The sequence below is a fragment of the Otolemur garnettii genome, unplaced genomic scaffold, assembly GCF_000181295.1.
Source record: "Otolemur garnettii isolate 467f Iridium unplaced genomic scaffold, OtoGar3 scaffold00127, whole genome shotgun sequence".
Classification (NCBI taxonomy): domain Eukaryota; kingdom Metazoa; phylum Chordata; class Mammalia; order Primates; family Galagidae; genus Otolemur; species Otolemur garnettii.
The window spans coordinates 1,303,485-1,320,580 of NW_003852522.1; the positions used below are offsets into that span (position 1 = coordinate 1,303,485).

Below are 17,096 nucleotides of genomic sequence, written 5' to 3' on the forward strand. Positions count from 1 at the left end.
AAAAAAAAAAAAGAAATTGACTTTCCAGATCATAGAATTTGGCCAGGCTTGGTGGTTCACTCTTGTAATCCCAGCACTCTGGGAGGCCGAGGCTGGCAGATTACCTGAGCTCAGGAGTTGGAGACCGGCCTGAGCAAGAGTGAGACCCCATTTCTACTAAAAAAGAAAAAACTGAGGCAAGAGGATTGCTTGAGCCTAAAAGTTTGAGGTTGCTGTGAGCTCTGATGACACCACGGCACTCTACCCAGGAAGAGTGAGGCTCTGTCTCGAAAAACCAAAAATAACACACCAACAAAAACAGATCATCGAATTTGCAAGTAGTCAGCCTCAGTCAATATAACCAGAACGTCTATCAGAACGACAGTAAATACAGTGACACTTGTACTGGTAGCACTAGGGGACTCTGATGGCTCCACACCCTTGTCAATACTTGGTGCTATTGGCTCTTTCACTTGGCTGATGTGCTTGGTGTGGAGTGAGATTCCACCAGGGTTTTGCTTTACATTTGCCTGTGATGAACAAGACAAGGACCTTTTCAGATTAAACTTAGCAACAGGAAATGCCATTTGTAAAAAGGTCAAAAGAGCTCTAGATATCAGAGATGATTGGACCTAGTTTATTGGTCTTTTGATTTCCACTTGCAGGATTTATCAAACTGTCTGGAATTTGATTCATGTGACCCCCCGCCCCCTGGCCTGCCCTTCCCCAAATTCCATCCCTTCCCTTTTTCCATCCTTCCTCCCATTCAGTCCTTTAGTAAGTATTATTTAATAAGCAACTACTACATACCAGGTGCTGAGCTAACCATGGAGGATTAAGAGGGTATGAGGTGGTCCCTGCCCTTCCAGAGCCCACAAAGCACCAGGCTTTTGGCCATGCTGCACCCATGCATTCATGTGACAAACATGTTTTGAGCACTTACTATATGACATTAGCATAGGGGAGATAGGCAATGACATTAGTAGTAATTCTAACAAACACTTTGTCAGGAGTGATAAGTGCCCAGGGGTGAAGAGAATCTCAAGCACCAGGAGGTGAAATTTGAAACAGGTGGCCAGAGAAGGCCTCACTAGGAACGTAATACTGGAGCCAAGTCACAAAGAAGGAGAGGGAACATCAGATGGAATCTGAGGGGGAACATTGCAGGTGGAGGGCACAGTTTGTGCAAAGGCCCTGAGGTAAGAACATCCAGAGTAGCAAGAGGAAGTGAGCAAGGGGGTAAGTGGGAGGAGGTGAGGGCATGGTAGTGACCAGTCAGATCGCGCAGGACCTTAAGGGATACAGGGAGAATTGTGGCTTTTATCCCAAATGAGGTGGGAGCCACGGAAGGTTGTGAGCAGAGAAGGGACATGCCTGACTCGGGTGGTTGCAGGCGCCCTCTGGTTGTCAGGCTCAGTTATTATCGGCCCATGTTGCTTCAACCTACTTACCTCCAGCCAGTCACTGTGCCAGCACACCCAGGTCCTGTGCCTGGGTGGCACCAGAAGCCTGCTACCATGTGTCCCAGAGAGGGGCTAGGCCAAAAGATATTACTTGTTCAAGCAGAAACACGGGCCTGGCCCTGAGTGAGGCAGTAGGGAGGGAGAGAGAGAATCTATCGACACTGGCAAGGGCATGGCCATGGGACAGGAAGAAAGGCAGCAGCACGAGCTTAGCCCTAGTGTTTAGGTAGGAGAAACTGCATGGAAACCATTTCTTGCCCAGGAAGCCCAGCAGGGCAAGGCACTGGGCGATCAGACCCAAGACACAGAGAGATATAGTCAAACCTGACTTCCCTGAGGCCACCTCTAGTCCACGTAGAACTTGGGACATATTTTGAAAGGTCCTTCCTGTTGGTAAATGAACTGTCTGTGTAGAATGAGTTGGTTAGGATTTGCTGCCATCTGCTGGAAAGTTTCCTTCACGATATACAAATCTGCTTTATGAGATAAGAGAAGAGGCCCTGTGCAGTGCACGCCCTGCCCAACCGAATGTAGCAGCTGTGTTTTCTCCTGTGAGTGGAGACCCTCTCTTTGGTGACTTTGCTGACAGGTAGCACACCCCAGTGGACTACTATTAGTCTTACTGGGGTTCTGCTGGAATGAGCCAGTAATACACTGGTCCCTTGCTTTTATCCCCTGCAGGTGCTGCGATATTTTGACTACGTTTTTACAGGCGTCTTTACCTTTGAGATGGTGATCAAGGTGAGTGCAGAGAGAGCTGGAGCTCCAGGGTATTCTGAACCCTTGAGCATGCAGCCCTGGTTCTGGTGGCTCACAATGACAATTAGAAATGCCCGGTGTGTTTGAGGAGCAGTAAGGAGGTGGTGTGGCGGGAAGTAATGAGGAAGGAGCAGGAGGATGAGGACAGAAAGATGAGAGCAGGGACGTGATGGGGCAGATTGTGCAAGGAGGACTTTTACTTTGAGTGAGGTGGGAGCGGTGGAGTGTTCTAAGCAGAGGCAGGACCTAACTCAGGTGTCCACAGGTGCCCTTGGGCAGATGCGGGGAGGACAAGTGTTTGCACTGATACCAGTGGGCAAGGATAGGGACAGAACTAGGCAATGACAGGTAGCAATGAAAGAGGTGAGAAGTGGACAGATTATTGGGAGATTTGGAAGGCAGAGCCAACAACGTTTGGACTTCAGAGTTGTCAAGAAAAATTCCAAGGTTTGGACCTAAGAATCAGCAAGTCAGAGCTGCCTTCTATTAGGAGGGGAAGAGCCACCTCTCCCTATTCCTACTCTGAGTCCTCTGGCCACTGATCATCCCTGCAGGGTGAGGTGGTCCCTGGGGCTCCCCCCACCCCTCCCCCACTTCCTCTCATGCTGCCCCTCCCCCAGAGGCTAGAAGGGTGAATACCACGCCCCAGGCCGAAGTGAAGGGTCTGAGTACCCTCTTTGTCCCCTTATAGATGATTGACCTGGGGCTTGTCCTGCATCAGGGTGCCTACTTCCGTGACCTCTGGAACATTCTCGACTTCATAGTGGTCAGTGGGGCCTTGGTGGCCTTTGCCTTCACGTAAGTATCCTCATGAGGCATCTGCTTGCCTCTGTGCCCCCAACCCCCAGGCTGGGGCCATCCATTGGATCAGGGGATGTGTTCTTAGAATGTTGAAATGGAGAATGTGGGTTCTGGGGATGGTGGGAGGCACCAGCATGCCACCAGGAAGAGCTGCGGTTGGCTTCTTGCATGACATCCACCATGGAGGAACAGGAAGAAGGGACCCCCACCTTCTACCTCCTCACACAGCAACAGGCCTCAGCCACATCACCAACCTCTTGCTGTGCTGCTTTCTGTAGACTAGACTCACCAGGACATTTCATCCCCCTTCTGCTCTACAGGTACTACCCAACCTGCTGTCTCTTTGGGGAGTCCCTAAAAAGACAATAAGAAAGTGAATGTGCATGAGACTTTTCACCCCACCCTGTGCCTGAAGGTCCCATAGTTACAGACTTGGTGACTCCCTTTATATGTCTTTCACTTCTCCTGGCAGTCCTAGGACACTCTGCCCTCTGAAAGGCAGCATTATGCAGCTCCAAGATGGTGCCCTAGTGGTAGGCAGACTCCAAGATGGTGCCCAAGGGCTTGGCAGCCATTCCCAGATGGCATTTGAATGCTGGGCATCCATTTCAAGATGGTACCCTAGGGCTTAGTAACCATTCCAAGATGGTATTTCAGTTCTGTGCAGCCATTCCAAGATGGCTCCAGAGTTCTGAGTAGCCATTCCAAGATGGCTCCCAAGTAACCATTCCAAGGGCTGTGCCCTTTACCTGCAGTGTTCTGAGTGGCCATTCCAAGATGGCGCACTAGTTCTAAATAGTCATTCCATCATGGCCTCTGAGTTCTGGGCATCCATTTCTAGATGGTACCCTAGGGCTTAGTAACCATTCCAAGATGGCATTTTAGTTCTGGGCATCCATTCCAAGATGGTCTCAAAGTTCTGAGTGGCCATTCTAAGATGGCCTCAGAGTTCTGGGAGGCCATTCCAAAATGGCCTCTGTATTCTGGGAAGCCATTTCAAGATGGCTTTCTATTTCTGGATGGCCATTCCAAGATGGCCTCTTGAGCCCTGGTCAGCCATACCAATGGCCCCAACTTCTAGGAAGCCATTCCAAGATGGCTTCCTACCTCTGACTGGCCATTTCAAGATGGCCTCTGTTCTGGGGGCCATTCTAAGATGGCCTCAATTTCTAGGTGCATTTTAAAATGGCACTCAAGGGCTGGGTAGCCACTAGCCCTTAGTTCCCCGATACACCTAGCCAACTTAGCAGTATATTCCTCAAGTTGCAGACATTTGGATCAAGTTAAAAATACCTAATAAGTGCCTAAACAAATCTTGGGGACCCTGGCTGTGCCTATCATGATGGATCATTCCCTGAAAGGAAGGTTTTGAAGGGATCCTGACCCACCCTACACCCATAGTAAGAAATCAGGTGCCTTTAATTCCAGACATTCTTCTCAGCAAATCCAGAGGGGCCCTTGAATAATCTCCCTGACCAAATAATGAGAGCCCAGTTTGTCAGGAAGGCCAGAACAGTGGCCCATTTCCAGCAGAAGGGCTAAAGTAGGCCATGCTCAGATTTTTCTCTGGGAACACAATGAGGTCAAGTTGTGTTAGAAGAGCAAGAAATCTCCAGAGTTTCTGTTTGCCTCACAGCTGGAAGAGATGTGTCATGAAGGTTGGGAGGTGGATTATATTTCTTTATCTCTCACTATCTCCTCCTCTTTCTGTCTTCTCTCTTCTTATGTACCCTCCCTCCTTTTCTTCTCTTTCTCCTTCTCTCTTTCCCCACCTCCTTCCCTCTCCTTAAAGTATTTGAGTATTTACTTGGGCAATTAGAGTGATGAAACAAATTGTTTTAAAAAAAAAAAAAAAAAGGAGGAAGGGAGGGCGGAAAAGAAAAAGAATCAATGAATCAGCTATTTACAATATTATATTTTATATGGTTAGTATAGAATGTGAACAATTTTAATAAAATGATAAAAACAAAATAATCAGACTTGGCGCCCAAAGCTCAGCGGTTAGGGCACCAGCCATATATACCAAGGCTGGTGGGTTCAAACCCAGCCCAGGCCTGCCAAACAACAATGACAACTACAGCCAAAAAAATAGGTGGTGTGGGAGTCTGTAGTCCCAGCTACTTGGGAGGCTGAGGCAAGAGAATCACTTAAGCCCAAGAATTTGAGGTTGCTTGCTATGAGCTGTGACTCCGTGGCACTCTACTAAGGATGACATAGTGAGACTGTCTCAAAAAATAAGATTAAAATAAATTTTAAAAATAATAATAATCAGAAGATTTGACTACAGACCAAGCATGGTGACTCATGCCTGTAATCTTAGCACTTTGGGAAGCCAAGGCAGGAGGATCACTTGAGGCCAGGAGTTGAAGACCAGCTTGACAAGATTCTATCTCTATTAAAAATAGAAAAATCTGTCCAGGTGTGGTACTGTGCCTATAATTCCAGCTACTTGGAGGGCCAAGGCAGGATCATCTGTGCCCAGAAGTGTGCGGTTGCACTGAGCTATGATGGCATCCCTGAATTCTATCCAAGGCATCTATTCTATAAATGAATGAATAAACAAATAAATTAATTAAATGCATAGCAAATGAGGGGAGGTTGCCAAAAAGAAGACAGAGTCCATGTCCTTAACATATAACAAGCAGTTACAAATCAATAAGAAGCACTACACCCCAACAAATAAATGGGCAAAGGATAGCCACAGAAATGTCATAGGATGCTGACATCTAATAAAAATGGGTGTGGGGGAGAATCAACCTCATTGGAATTCAGAGAAATGTAAAATAATACTAAGATATAATTTATTTCCTATCAAGTTGGCACTGGTCTTTTAATTTTTTATAAAAAGATTTTTAGATAGTACACAATTCATATGAGAATGTAATGAAATATGCCCTTCCCTCCCTCCCTCGCCTGTTTATGCCAATCCTTTAAGGCAGTCCTCAAACCTTTTAAATGGTTCCCGGGGATGAGTCGGCTGCTAAGCAGGACAGGCATCAGCCACAAAAACACCTGGTGGGCCGGATAAATGTCCTCGGTGGGCTGTATGTGGCCCACAGGCCGTAGTTTGAGGATGCCTGTTTTAAGATGTTGAATAGGCACCATTCTAGGTACCGAGAAAATTTAAACTCCAAGGTGTGGTGGTTCAAACCTGTAGTAGTCCTGCTACTCAGGAGGCTAAAGCAGGAGGATAGCTTGAGCCCAGGAGTTTGGGACTACCCTGGGTGACATAGCAAGACTCTGTCTCAAAAAAAGAAAAAAGAAAAGAAGGAAAAGAAATTCTTTTTAACTCTGAAAAGCCAAAACATTTTACCACCCTCAACCTGGAGTGAATCTGTCCCCTATGGTAATAACCTACATGTTTCTCCACTGCTCTCTGTCTCTCCCCTTCCCTCTCTCTTGTTTTTTTCTTTCTCTCACTCCTTTTTTCTCTCTTCCCTCTCTCTCTTTCTCTAAGTCCTCTCTCTTTCTCCCTCCACTCTCCCCACCCTCACTGGCCCCAGGTGATATGAGACACTACCTACCTGAGCTAGTGTTATGAAGAAGGCCAGCTTTCTGCCATCAGTGTGTGGCATCAGAGGACCTGCTCTGCACTGTATTCTGACTCGGGGAGGGGGGTCTTCAGATGCTGGCAGAGCCCAGGGCAAAGAGAACAATCTCAGGCAAGCACCCCTCCATCTTTTCTCAAGCCAATTTGGGCAGGGTCTACCCAACAGTCTCAGAGTCTCCCAGGGCCAGAGGAGGAGTCGCTATGACTGTCAGTCACATCCACCTGTCCACACACAGTGCCCTTTGCCAGCTGTGCCCTTGGTAATGGATTTTGCCTTCTGTAGGTCCTCCCGGTGGCCATCCCTGGGTGTGACGCAGCATAAGTGGTCCCAGTCCCATTCACCTCACCATTGGCACCTTACTCCCAGACCTCTGTCAGAACTGACACACTTTAACAGTGAGAGTGTGCCTGCTGGCCTGCCCACCTCTATTCCCCAAGTTGATCTCCACAATTTAGGAACAGAGTGACCTTCAAAGGACCCAGGAACAAAACCTGTCAACCATTGAGTTTCTGCTATGATGAGCCATCATTTACAATATACTCTGTTCTTCGGAGTTACAGCTAACCTCCTCTCTAAGCAAATCTAATCTGCAGAAACAAAAACTCAGAATATTTTTCCACCAGAGATCAATTATCAGAATGATTCTTACGTTAGAAAAGAGTGTGCCATGGGGAATTGATTTGGGGTTTAGATTTTTGAGTTTTCTTTTTAAATATCATGTTATACAAGGGCATTCAAAATTAGCCTACAACTCCCAGGAATTCAGCAGCCTATTTGTAGAGTGGAGCTTTAAAAACTATCCTCATAAAGTCAGTCAGTGCAGGCCACCCTGTAGCCTTGAAAACCCCTGCTTTGAATGTTGTGTATTTATTTTTTTAATTACTGTGCAACAAAAGGGTGAAGACAGAAATTTCAAGCCATCCTGTCAACTCCAGCAGGCTCATAGATCTCACAGGAATTGGGAGGTGTGGGATTTTGCCAATGGGATCCTTGCAAGTGTCTGGGACTCTCATGGGGTTTTGGAAGATCTGATTGCCATGAGCCGTATAGTGAGAACCTTTATATGATAGCCAAAAGGATGGGAGAGAAAACCCCACCCCCTACCACACTCTCCTCAGGGCAGGGCTACAGGCCCAGCACAGCTGGCGGGCACCTTGATCAAGCCACTCCTGCATACTCAAGAGCCAAACTACCAGAAAAACAGAGAAGGAACCCTTAAGCTACTCCTTTTTTCCCAAGAATCCTGGGGGAAGGATTTTTCAGGCTCCTTCCCCCAGCTGTGGGTTCGTGGCCTCTTTTGCCTGAGATCTCTTACCCTATGAAGACTTTGCTTATTGTCTTTCTTTGTTATCACATGGATGTCCTTCCGAAGAAGTAGGGAATGCTCTGAGGGCCTTGGTCTGAGTGCTGAGCCCCCAGGTCCTTTGCTTTTTTCTTTTCTGATCTTTTAACTTGTTTTGTCTGTCCTGTGTGCTCATTTCCTTATAGACAAGGCTGAAAACCCCAACAAGTGTCAAAGTAACCTTATTGGTTTAGAAGAAGGTCCCCCAAGTCTGTCTGGTTTCTCTCTAGACATGCAAGTTCTTTAGCCTCTCTGCACCTCAGATTTTTACATAAATTAGAGAAATTTAACTTGATAATAATAGCAACAGCCCCCTTTTATTTAATCTTCACAAAAACAGCAAGGGGGCGGTGCTGTTATTATTCCTAGTTTAAGGTAAGGAAACTGAGGCTCAGAAGGACTGTGGTGGGAAGTGTGTCTACCAAGATCACTACAGTACTGCAGTTGGGTTCAACCGTCAGAGTGAGGGGAGCTGCCATCTCCCACTCTGAACGTGGAGGTTCACAGTCAGCAGAAGGAGATTTGGCAGCCCAGCCAGCCTGGGCTCTTTAAGACCAGGGCATGAAGACCCAGGGGGAGGGAGTAGGGGAAGGGAGAGTAAGAATGTTCCCTTCCTTGTTCAAAAGAATCTTGCTGTTCTGACTTTGTGGGTCAAGGCAAGGATTCTACCCTAGTGTTGTGATTGTGGCCCATCTCCGACATGGGAAAACTATTCCTGTGGTTCCCCAAGGGATGTGTTGAAGCTCTCCTGAAAGTTTTCATCCCTCCCGCACCTCTCCCAGTTATCTCTGTGTAAGTGTGTCCTGCTCCATCCACTGACTGTGTCCCATGTTCCTGTGACCACCATTAATGTGCCATTTCATGAGCCATCACACATGGTATCACACTGTGCCCACGCATTGGGGCAGCCAACTGACATTTCTCAGCAGCTGGCAGATCACGAGCCTGCCCTCACTGCCAAGAGTCCATCTGGTGCAGCTCTTCCTCCCCTAAGGCAGGACCACAGGCCAGCACAGCTGCCAGAGCACCTTGATCAAGCTGCTCCTGCATGCCCAGGAGCCAAACTGTCGGGAAGCCCAAACAAAGAAGGAGACTTCACGCCACTGCTTTTTTATCTTCATCTTTAAAACAGCCCCTGCCCCCAGACGGAAGTATTTTTCTTGTTTGTGATGAAACAGAAAGAAGATTAGAGTCCAAAATACAGATACCTGGGTTTGAATCTCAGTCTGCCACATCCCAACTGTGTGCCCTTGGGCAAGTCACTCTCCTGAGCCTCAGCTTCCTCATCTGGAAAATGGGCATACTGGTGCCATCTTCCCACAGGCAAATGCAGTGACATTCAGAAGACTGCCATATTATACCTAAAGTCAGCAGACTGGTGAAAATCACTATCATTAAAGGTTCCTTTGATTATCTGTAAAGCATCCGAAAGTGGTGGCTGGCACCTGTAGTCCCAGCTATTTGGGAGGCTGAGGCAGGAAATTTGAGGCTGCAGTAGGCTATTAATATAATCATGCCACTGCACTCCAGCCTGGATGACAAAGTAAGATTCCATCTCTAAAAATAATATCACTACTACACTTGACTAGTCTTTTTTTTTTTTTTTTTTTTTTTTTTGCAATTTTTGGCTGGGGCTGGGTTTGAACCTGCCACCTCCGGTATATGGGGCCAGCACCCTACTCCTTGAGCCACAGGTGCCACCCAACCTTGACTAGTCTTAAAAATAATAATAAAAATAAATAAAAGAATAAAAATAATAATAAAATAAAAATTTTAAAGATCATCCATGAAGAATAAATCTACACAGTTCTATGTCTACAGTAATTCCTAGATTCACTAAACTTTGAGAACCACCAAGATAGACTACAAGAAAAGAGAATAGAGGATGATGAGATATTTGAAATATTTATAGGCATTTCAATCATTCTGTATTTTTTTTTTAAATCACTAGCTTCCAAAGTGGCAGTGGGCAGTGAGCTAGTGGGATCTGCTTGGCCAGTGGGATTTCTGCATCCTGATGGCAGTCTAGTCTGTCTTACCTGGATCTTCAGTCACTGTTACAGGCCCTTAGTAAGACTAAGTCTGACTCCAAAGATGAATCACAAAAGACTTGCCAGATGCTGAGAGCTTTCTCCAAGCCCACATTTGCTCAGAGGACTCTTTAGAGCTGTCACTAATTCTATCCCAGGTCAGAACTCTGCTAATCCCTCCTTCCTAACTTAAAGAACAAAGCCAAGGTCATGGCTACTATTAATCAGGCATCAGGTTCCCACAGGTCTGTTTTGCAGATGAGGATAATTTGAGGCACATTCAGTATTTAAACCCAGGTCCCCACAACTTCAAAGCTTATAACCTTTAAGACATTCTAATACTTCCCAGCACCAGAATCTCTGGAGAAAAAGGAATAGTGTCTCCAGCTCTTGGCAGTGACTTTCAGTGGCAATTTTATCTTTGGTAATTGACAACTTTCCAGCTGCCCTGCTACTTGGAAATTTGGCTTTCTTACACAGTGTTGGGCAGTTCCAGGGGGCCTGCTGAGGGTGGGTCAGTGACGGGGGGCTTCCAGATGGAAGGATGGACACTGGTTGGCCAGAGCTGTGAGCCTAGGCTGCCTTCCTGGGGCCCGGGCGGGGGTAGGGGAGTGCTCAGGTGTGCGTGTGTACGTGTGTGTTCTGTGTTCTCTCTTCTGAGGCCGCTTACGATCTGTCTCTCCCTCCGATGCCACCTCACCAGGAGCAGTACACGGTAAAGTCTCTCTCTCTCTCTCTCTCTCTTTCTCTCTCTCTCTCTCTCGCATTCTGTCTCGTAATCCATGCCCTGGTGCAGCTGCGTTCATCCTGGGCCTGTTACCGTGGCCTTGTGTCCTTGCTGCCATCCTGTCGCTTGGAGTGACCAGAGCCCGCTCCCTGGAGAGGAATTCTAAGGAGTCTTGGCCACTGCCCCCAGCCATGACCCACCAGTTCTTGCAAAGAACAGAAAAGGCCATGGGCAGCCTCCCCAGGGTCCACTTTCCATAGGGTAGGCAAGCTGAGTAGGGCATGAAAGTCTCCACCCTCCCAGGTGGGAGAAGCTTTGAAAAACTCCAAACTGCTGGGAACTGGACTGTGAAAACAGGAAGTAATCGCTGTCCTGAGGGTCTTCAGCAAAGTGGTTGGCAAATCTGGTTGGCTATGAGAGCACCTAAAAACTCTCCTTGGTACTTCAATAAATAGAATTGTTTCTTAGTCTGTCCAGAAAGAGCGATACTTTTTGGAAGACAGAGCCCTTAAATTGGCCATGGAATCATTTTCAGATGAGCATATGCCCATGGAGACGTGTTCCCAAATGTCACCCCTATGGCATGAAGATTTTAGCCAGTTCCACATGCAACCTGAATGTCCAGTTGCTTGACGTTTTTTCCTACCGACACAGTATTGTAAACTCAACTTTAGTTTTGAAGGGAAATTTTATATTTTACTTTACATCTAGGATTGCTAACCTTAGGTAGAACTGCAGGAGCAAAGTGAACCTGAAAGGCGAGGAAGCCTTATTATTGTACCTGAGCTGGGTTCTTTGTTAAAAGGAAGATCAGTGAGTATTAGGGGTGTTAAAGCCTCCACCTGATGCTTCCTCACTGACAAAAGCAGAATGTCTGAAAGGTGGCTGGAAAAGAGAGGATTATTTCCTGGTATGATCCAGTTATTTAATTTGGTGTCCCTGTTTGGCCTAAAATTATTGTGGTGACTATCTCAATGTGTGTCTCACATTTGAGTGGGCACCGCCTTGAGATAATAATGATGACATTGCTTTAAAAAAGGAAAAATAAACATGCTTAGACTACTGAATGCCAGAGCATGTCTCTGCTTAGTGGGCTAAAATACAATTCTCTCCTTTGTGCAAAAAAAAAAACAAAAACCTGAGTAAAAGGAACCCTTAAAAAGCAAACAGTATGATGAAGAATGATGTTTTTGCACCTGGATACTCAGACACATCCTGGTGGGGGTCTCTGGGTCAGTTTTGCCAGTAACTTGGAAGGGATATGTTTGCTAGGTGACCTAACCTGGACCCATTCCCTTGTGTCCTGAGGCCACACACCAGGTGCAGGCTAAGGGCAGAGAAAACAACCAAGAATAAAGGAAACTGAACACATAGAAGAATAAATCACAGCGTAAGCCCCTGAGGAGTTTAATCTGGAAGCAGAAGAAAGAAACAAACGTTAACTCCAAGACAGCATGAAGAGCTGGCAGAGCCCAGGGGAGGCTGTCAGGGGACATGTAACTTGGGCTTTGAAGTCTGTCTAGTTTTGTGAATGGAGAACAAGAGGAAGGGTGTTTCTAGCAGTGGAAATGGTCTGTGCAAAAGCACACAGAGGCAAAAGAGTATGGCTGGGCTTGGGGTGTATAGCAACAAACGGGAATACAAAGGGTAAAGGTAAGTTGGGCTAGATTTCAAGAGCCTTGAATGCTGTGTCAAGAAGTTTGCACTTGGTGGTGCCCATCACTCAGTGGGTAGGGTGCTGGCCACATATACTGAGACTGGTGGATTCAAACCTGGCCTCGGCCAGTTAAAATCAACAATGACAAGTACAACAAAATAAAAATTGCCAGGCATTGTGGCGCCTGTAGTCCCAGTTACTTGGGAGGCTGAGGCAAGAGAATCACTTAAGCCCAAGAGTTGGAGGTTGCTGTGAGCTGTGACACCACAGCACTCTACCAACGGTGACATGGTGAGACTGTCTAAAAAAAAAAAAAGAAAAAAAGAAAATAGTAAAGAAGACGTTTGCACTTGGTCTTCTAGGAATTCAAATGGTCCAGAAGGATTCTGAGCAAGACAGTGGCATGGCCATGAGCTTTGGCCATTGTGTGTGAAAAAGATTAGAAAAAAGAGAGATGGAGTGGGAGACAGCTGGGAGATGGGTGATGGGGGTCCGATCTACAGTGATGAGGAAGGACGGATGGCAGATGCTGAGGAAGGTGACCCACTAGGTATGGAGATGGAAGGCAGGCAGTTGAATGTGACTCAGGGCACATTCAGGGTTGGGCAATGGGGCAGATGGCAAGTACCATAACCACAAGTTCTTGGTGCGTCTACCCCATGTCTTCCTCCCAGGGGCCCTGAATCATGGTCAGCCAAGAGTGTCATGGCATCCCCATTCTGCCTCACTAAGCTCAGGCCCAAGAGACCTTAGACTGAACCTCTCTGGCAAAGATGGGCTCAGAAACTCTTGGAACAATGAGGTGAAAACCATGGCAGTGGTTACACCATCTGAAAGGACCAGCACCTAGTATTTCCTCTCTCACGGGGCAGGCTCGGGGTATCTGGTGTGGGGAGACAAGGGAACTGGTATAAGAACCACTTTAAGCATTTACCTGAATCCCATTGGAAGGGGGAGAGAAATCCCACTTTTTAAGAGCCTACCAAGACCACCTTTAAAGACAGACACAAGGACAGCCAACTCCCTTGTGCTAGGTCTCAGGGCCACCCCATGCAGCTGCTCAGGCCTAGCTAGGTGGCAGAGGGCCTTCAGCAAGGCCTGAGATCAGAACCACAAAAAACCATCTGCTCACTGGCTCCCAGGCCCAAACATAGCAGATAAACTAGACCTTTCTTCACCAGGAAGGGCAGGGCTGTGCCAGCCTCACCCCACCCCAGACTCCTAGGACTGGGAAAGTGGGTCATGAGGATCTACGGATCACCCCCACCCAGCCTGACCTCTTCTTCCTCTCTTCTGAACGTCCCTCCACAGAGGCAATAGCAAAGGAAAGGACATCAACACAATTAAATCCCTCCGAGTCCTCCGGGTGCTACGACCTCTTAAAACCATCAAGCGGTTGCCAAAGCTCAAGGTGAGACTGGGAGATTGGGGGTGATGGCAGCACAGGGAGGGAGGGAACCTGTCAGGGTTATCAATGTATTGTTGAGCAGGTTGTATACTGCTCAAGGACACCACATTGAGCAATTGAAGGAGGTGTTGATAATATTGTATCCATTATATGTGAATATATGTGTTATTATAGCTTTCCTGACAGATGGCAGTAAAGTGAATCGATCTAATAGAAGCTGTATATTATGGCAATTTTTCATTAGATGAAATGTCTTGAGGTCAGGATCACTTTTCCTAATTCACAGGAAGGCATGATGGGTCAGAAAAAAGGAGGGTGCCATAACCAGAACTGGGAACTGGGAACTAGGTTTCTTATCCCACATAACCTTTGACTTTTCATCTGCCTGTTCTAGGTTCCAGTATCTTCCATTCCAAAATAGTGTAAACCAACATTTCCCAAAGCCTTGTCACTCAAGAAAAATTTAAAAGAAATAAAACTTAGCCATTGAGTTTTCTTGAGCACCTCAATTTGTGCTTCATCTGAGGGCCAGCTGTATTATCTCTTATGTAATACTCACATTTTTTTAAGTCATTTTATTTTTTACATAAATGAATTTTTTTTTTTTTGAGACAGAGCCTCAAGCTGTCCCCCTGGGTAGGGTGCTGTGGCATCACAGCTCACAGCAACCTCTAACTCCTGGGCTCAAGTGATTCTCTTATCTCAGCCTCCTAAGTAGCTGGGACTACAGGTACCTGCCATGACACCTGGCTATTTTATTTTGTTCAGTGGGCCTGGACCGGGTTCAAACCCACCAGCCCCGGAGCATGTGGCCATCGCCCTAACCACTGACTTATGGGCGCCCAGCCGTATTTTAATTTTTTAATTCAGATTTTTATTTGTTTATATATAGGTACTTTTTTGTATTATAAAGGAATTTTAACTTTTTTTTAACATATTAGGGTATATAAAATTTTATTTGTTACAATACACAGGAACATCACACCTGTAATCCTAGCACTCGGGGAACTGAGGCAGGTGGATTGCCTGAGCTCACGCGTTTGAGACCAGCTTGAGCAAGAGCAAGACCCTGTCTCTAAAAATAACCAGGCGTTGTGGCAGGTGCCTGTAGTCCCAGCTACTAGAGAGGCTGAAGCAAGTGAATCACTTGAGCCCAGGAGTTTGAGATTGCTATGAGCTGTGATGTCACGGCACTCTACCGGGGGCAACAAAGTGAGACTGTCTCAAAAAAAAAAAAGGACACAAGAACAAATACAAGGTACAAGAAATTTTATTTACTGGTAACAAATAGTACTACTAGCCATGTATAATGGGCATCCCTATTTTTCCTTCAAAAACTTGGACAAAAAGAGTGTGCATTGTACATGACAAAATGCAGTAATTTGCAAAGGTTCAGAGAAGTGACTCTATTTTCCCCAGGCATTGAGGTTTCAGATGCACAGGAGACCAGGAATGAGTCCAGCCCCAACACTTACCTTCAGAGCTGGGAGGCCTTGCTGGGGTGACTGGGCTTATAACTTTGTCTGTAAAATGGGAGTGATAAGGAAAGTACTCTGTTATTTGGGGGACTGCTGGAGGCAGAAGGCTGGACAGGCCCCAGCCCCTCATTCTCACTCTGAACCTCACCCACAGGCCGTGTTTGACTGTGTAGTGAACTCACTCAAAAATGTCTTCAACATCCTCATTGTCTACATGCTGTTCATGTTCATCTTTGCCGTGGTGGCCGTTCAGCTCTTCAAGGGGAAGTTCTTCCACTGCACTGATGAGTCCAAGGAGTTTGAGAAAGATTGTCGGTGGGTCTTGACCTCCTTGGATATTTCCATTGGGACCCACAGGCGGGAGGGGGAAGGGTGACAAGAGACTTGAGCTTGAAGACTGGAGTGCTGGGCCTTGGAAGTGACTCAATTGCAACCAATTTGGACCTGGAGAAGAAAGAAAACCAGTTTTGGAATTTGAGTCACTACCCATTGCTGCAGGATGAATCATAGCTGGTTGCTTAACCTTTCAGTTGCCACCATTGTCACATGAGGGATATTAATACACATTCATGGTTCCTTATTTAAAACCTTTACATTGCAGATGGGTTTCAAACGGCAGAATATTTCAAGATTTTAGAAAAGTTGTGCCGTATATGTCCCACAATGGACACAACACACCCAGCAGTGCCTAAGGCAGTGCACTATACAAACACAATATTTCTGCCTTGAAATATGTAACTACATATACCAAATAGGATAAATAATAAGAGCCTTACGCCTAATCAGATCAGGTTTCATTGCCAAATAAATTAGGTCAGGGACCCACAAACTTTTTATGTCAAGGAAATACTTTTGGTTTTGCAGGTGGTACAGTCTCTATTGTTGTTGCATATAAGCAGCCGCAGACAATAGGTAAATAAATCAGCATGGCTGTGCCCCAATCAAATTTAATTCTGGAAACTAAACTTTGAATTTTTATGTAGTTTTTACTTTTATGAAAGCATTCTTTTGATTTGTTTTTAACTGTTTAAAAATGTAAAAACTGTTCTTAGGTTGTGGGCCAAACGGAAGCAGTCAGTGGTTATGTTCACAGTGTCAGGCGGCTGGGTGTGGTGGTTCACACCTGTAATCCCAGCACTTTGGGAGGCCCAGGTGGTATGATTGCTTGAGGCCAGGCGTTCTGGGTGACACAGCAAGACCCTGTTAAAAAAGGAAGGAAGAAGGGGCGGTGCCTGTGGCTCAGTGAGTAGGGCGCTGGCCCCATATACCAAGAGTGGTGGGTTCAAACCCAGCCCAGGCCAAACTGCAACAAAAAAATAGCCAGGCATTGTGGTGGGTGGCTGTGGTCCCAGCTACGTGGGAGGCTGAGGCAAGAGAATCACCTAAACCCAGGAGTTGGAGGTTGCTGTGAGCTATGATGCCACAGCGCTCTACAGAGGGCAATAAAGTGAGGCTCTGTCTCTTAAAAAAAAGGGAAGGAGAAAAAAGAAAAGAAAAACAGTCAGTAGTTCAGATTTGCTCTGCTGGCCTTAACTTGCCAACCCTGTATTTAGAGGAAAATGTTCAGTTTTCAGAGATTTCTGGATTTTGGAATTATGGACTGTAGATCTCTGTTCTCCCTCATCGTAGGATCAGCCTCACAGTGGAAGGCTCTGAGCTTGGCCCATGAAAGTGCTAAGCCTTTAACTCAGCCTTTAAAATTGCCTTTCTTGCTAGTGCAAAGTGTTCTTATGCAGCAAATGGTAACTTTGCTGTTATTTTGGTGACTTTTTCTTTTTGTGAGACAGAGTATCAAGCTGTTGCCCTTGGTAGGGTACCGTGGCATCACAGCTCATAGCAACCTCCAACTCCTGGGCTTAAGCAATTCTCTTGCCTCAGCCTCCCAAGTAGCTGGGACTACA

The 17,096-nt window shown here is 46.4% G+C and overlaps 1 protein-coding gene across 3 annotated transcripts in view; it reads left to right on the forward strand.

The window, feature by feature from the left end:
• CACNA1A (calcium voltage-gated channel subunit alpha1 A) overlaps positions 1-17,096 on the forward strand; it is a 247,828-nt gene that overhangs the window by 181,378 nt on the left and 49,354 nt on the right. For all 3 annotated transcript variants that reach the window (XM_003797905.1, XM_012810147.2, XM_012810146.2), the window contains 4 exons: positions 2,124-2,183; positions 2,893-2,999; positions 13,621-13,720; positions 15,350-15,510. In XM_003797905.1, coding sequence (XP_003797953.1) covers positions 2,124-2,183; positions 2,893-2,999; positions 13,621-13,720; positions 15,350-15,510 — 428 coding nt within the window. The remainder of the gene's footprint in view (positions 1-2,123; positions 2,184-2,892; positions 3,000-13,620; positions 13,721-15,349; positions 15,511-17,096) is intronic.